The 2,606-nt window shown below is 42.4% G+C and overlaps 1 protein-coding gene across 1 annotated transcript; it reads right to left on the bottom strand.

The window, feature by feature from the left end:
* Positions 1-977: 977 nt before the first annotated feature.
* On the bottom strand, positions 978-1,538 carry LOC132369615 (NXPE family member 2-like). The gene has a single exon (XM_059929305.1). It carries the CDS (start codon positions 1,536-1,538, stop codon positions 978-980), a length of 561 nt encoding a protein of 186 aa, XP_059785288.1.
* Positions 1,539-2,606: the final 1,068 nt, after the last annotated feature.

Genomic DNA, 2,606 nt, shown 5'->3' with positions numbered 1-2,606 from the left:
ATTATGGTTTATCACAGGATATTGGATATAGTTCCCTGTGCTATACAGTAGGACCTTGTTGTTTATCCATCCTATATATAATTGTTTGCATCTGCTAATCCCAGACTCCCACTCCATCCCTTCCCCACCCACTCCCCTTGACAACCACAAGTCTATTGTCTATGTCTGTGAGTCTGTTTCTGTTTCATAAAAGTTCATTTGTGTCATATTTTAGATCCCACATATAAGTGACGTCATATGGTGTTTGTCTTTCTCTTTCTGACTTACTTCACTGAGTATGATAATCTCTAGTTCCATCCATGTTGCTGCAAATGGAATTATTTTGTTCTTTTTTGTGGCTAATATTCCATTGTGTGTGTGTGTGTGTGTGTGTGTGTGTGTGTGTGTATACCACATCTTCTTTATCCATTCATCTGTCGATGGACATTTAGATTGTTCCCATGTCTTGGCGATTGTGAATAGTGCTGCTATGAACATTGGGGTGCATGTATCTTTTTGAATGATAGTTTTGTCTGGGTGTGTGCCCAGGAGGGGGGTTGCTGGATCATATGGCAACTCTGAGGAACCTCCATACTGTTCTCCATAGTGGCTGCACCAATTTACATTCCCACCAACAGTGCAGGAGGGTTCCCTTTTCTCCACACCCTCACCAGCATTTTTATTTTTTTAAATTTTTATTTATTTATTTATTTATTTATTTATTTATGGCTGTGTTGGGTCTTCGTTTCTGTGCAAGGGCTTTCTCCAGTTGCGGCGAGTGGGGGCCACTCTTCATCGCAGTGCGCGGGCCTCTCACTATCGCGGCCTCTCTTGTTGCAGAGCACAGGCTCCAGACGTGCAGGCTCAGTAATTGTGGCTCACGGGCCTAGTTGCTCCGCAGCATGTGGGATCTTCCCAGACCAGGGCTCGAACTCGTGTCCCCTGCATTGGCAGGCAGATTCTCAACCACTGCGCCACCAGGGAAGCCCCAACATTTATTATTTGTAGACTTTAGTAAAAGGCTTCTTGGTCACCAGTATCCAGGTACTTAGTTCAGCACTTGAATTTAAAATGAGGGCACAATCGGTATTGACATGGGAGGTGCCCCTGGCAAACTGGCCTGTGAAGATCACCCTGTCATAGCCTTGGTTCCTTGCCCTCCAGAGAGCCGACACGCCTTCACTGGGGTGGATGAGCAGGAGAGACAGAGACACCTGGCCCCCCCAGAACAGGGTGAAGCTGACAAGGTAGGTGCCATTGTTGAAGTCTGTCACCTTTCCTGAAGCGCCTGCCTTCAGGGCTGGGGAGGACATCCTGGCCCTCAGGAAATGCCCGCCATATTCCTTCCTGTGTCCCAAGTGGTCCCTCACCTCCAGCAGGACGTCGAGCTGATCCCCCCTGCAGTATGTGTCTTGAGGGTGGAGGAGGGTGGCTTTGCTGTGTGTGCTGCTGGTGGTGGAGCTCAGCTGGTCTAGTTTCTCCATGACCCCCTTTATTCTCAGCTCAGTCTCTGTTGGTGAAACTGCCGGATCCAGTGGTACTTCATGGTGTAAGACCATTTTGAAGGTACTTCTGTGATGCATAAAGGGAGACATCTCTTATTCACACCACACTTGAAATGACAAAGACTGAGACATATTCTATGTACACAGCTGAACCTGTCTCTGTTAACCTTAAGGTTGGATTTATATCTTTATTAATATATTACCACCAAAGAGTCCAGTCCAGGAATTTCCATAATTAAAGTGCAGAAAGCTTTTGGTAAAACCTATGTGTCAATTGTTCCATTACTATTCCACTACTATTCCATAGGCTATTAAAGTCCATTAAAAAATATTAAAAAATATTAAAAGAATTCTTTTGATTAAGAAGTGGTTACAACAGTACATTGAAAGAAGTAAATATTAAGAAATATTTCACTATGTCTGCGTCCTAATAAAATGAAAGGAAAAATCATAATAAAAAAATAAACATTTTTAACAGTGAAATGTCAAGTGTTTTTGGGTAGGTACCGCATAAACAAGGTACAAAATTAAAAAGATACAAAATGGAAAGAAGTATGAAAGGAGCCTCCCTCTTTCATTCCTGCCTCCTGCCACACAGTTTTCCTCCCAGGATTAATCACTCTTATCTCTTTTATTAATATCTTTCCAGAGCCTATGTATATATACACATGTGCACGCACATACACACACACACTACATATATTCTCTTTTCTTTTTACATAAATGGTAACATTATATGCATTGTTCTGTGCCTTGCTTTTTAATGTAAGGATGTATTCTGAGTATCTCTTCATTTTAGCACATACTGAGCTGCTTCAGTCATCCATTAAGATGGACGCAAAGTATTTCATTGAATGGATGTATCATTCTTTAACAGTCGCCTGTTGGTGGACGTATAGATTTTCCCCATTTTCTGCTAATACAGAAATTAATAATCTTGTACATTTATTCTGGAAATGGAATTACTGGGTTGAAATTTAAGGGCATTTTTTAATGTGTATGTTCTAAAATATGGAAAGGTTTGTGGGTTTTTTCTTTTGACCACACCACGTGGCATGTGGGATCTTAGTTCCCCGACCAGGGATGGAACCCATGCCCCCTGAAGTGGAAGCGCAGAGTATT

This window comes from Balaenoptera ricei, chromosome 8 (genome assembly GCF_028023285.1).
Source record: "Balaenoptera ricei isolate mBalRic1 chromosome 8, mBalRic1.hap2, whole genome shotgun sequence".
NCBI classification, from domain to species: domain Eukaryota; kingdom Metazoa; phylum Chordata; class Mammalia; order Artiodactyla; family Balaenopteridae; genus Balaenoptera; species Balaenoptera ricei.
Note: the sequence above shows the minus strand (reverse complement) of the source record. Positions and strands in the feature narration are given on the sequence as shown.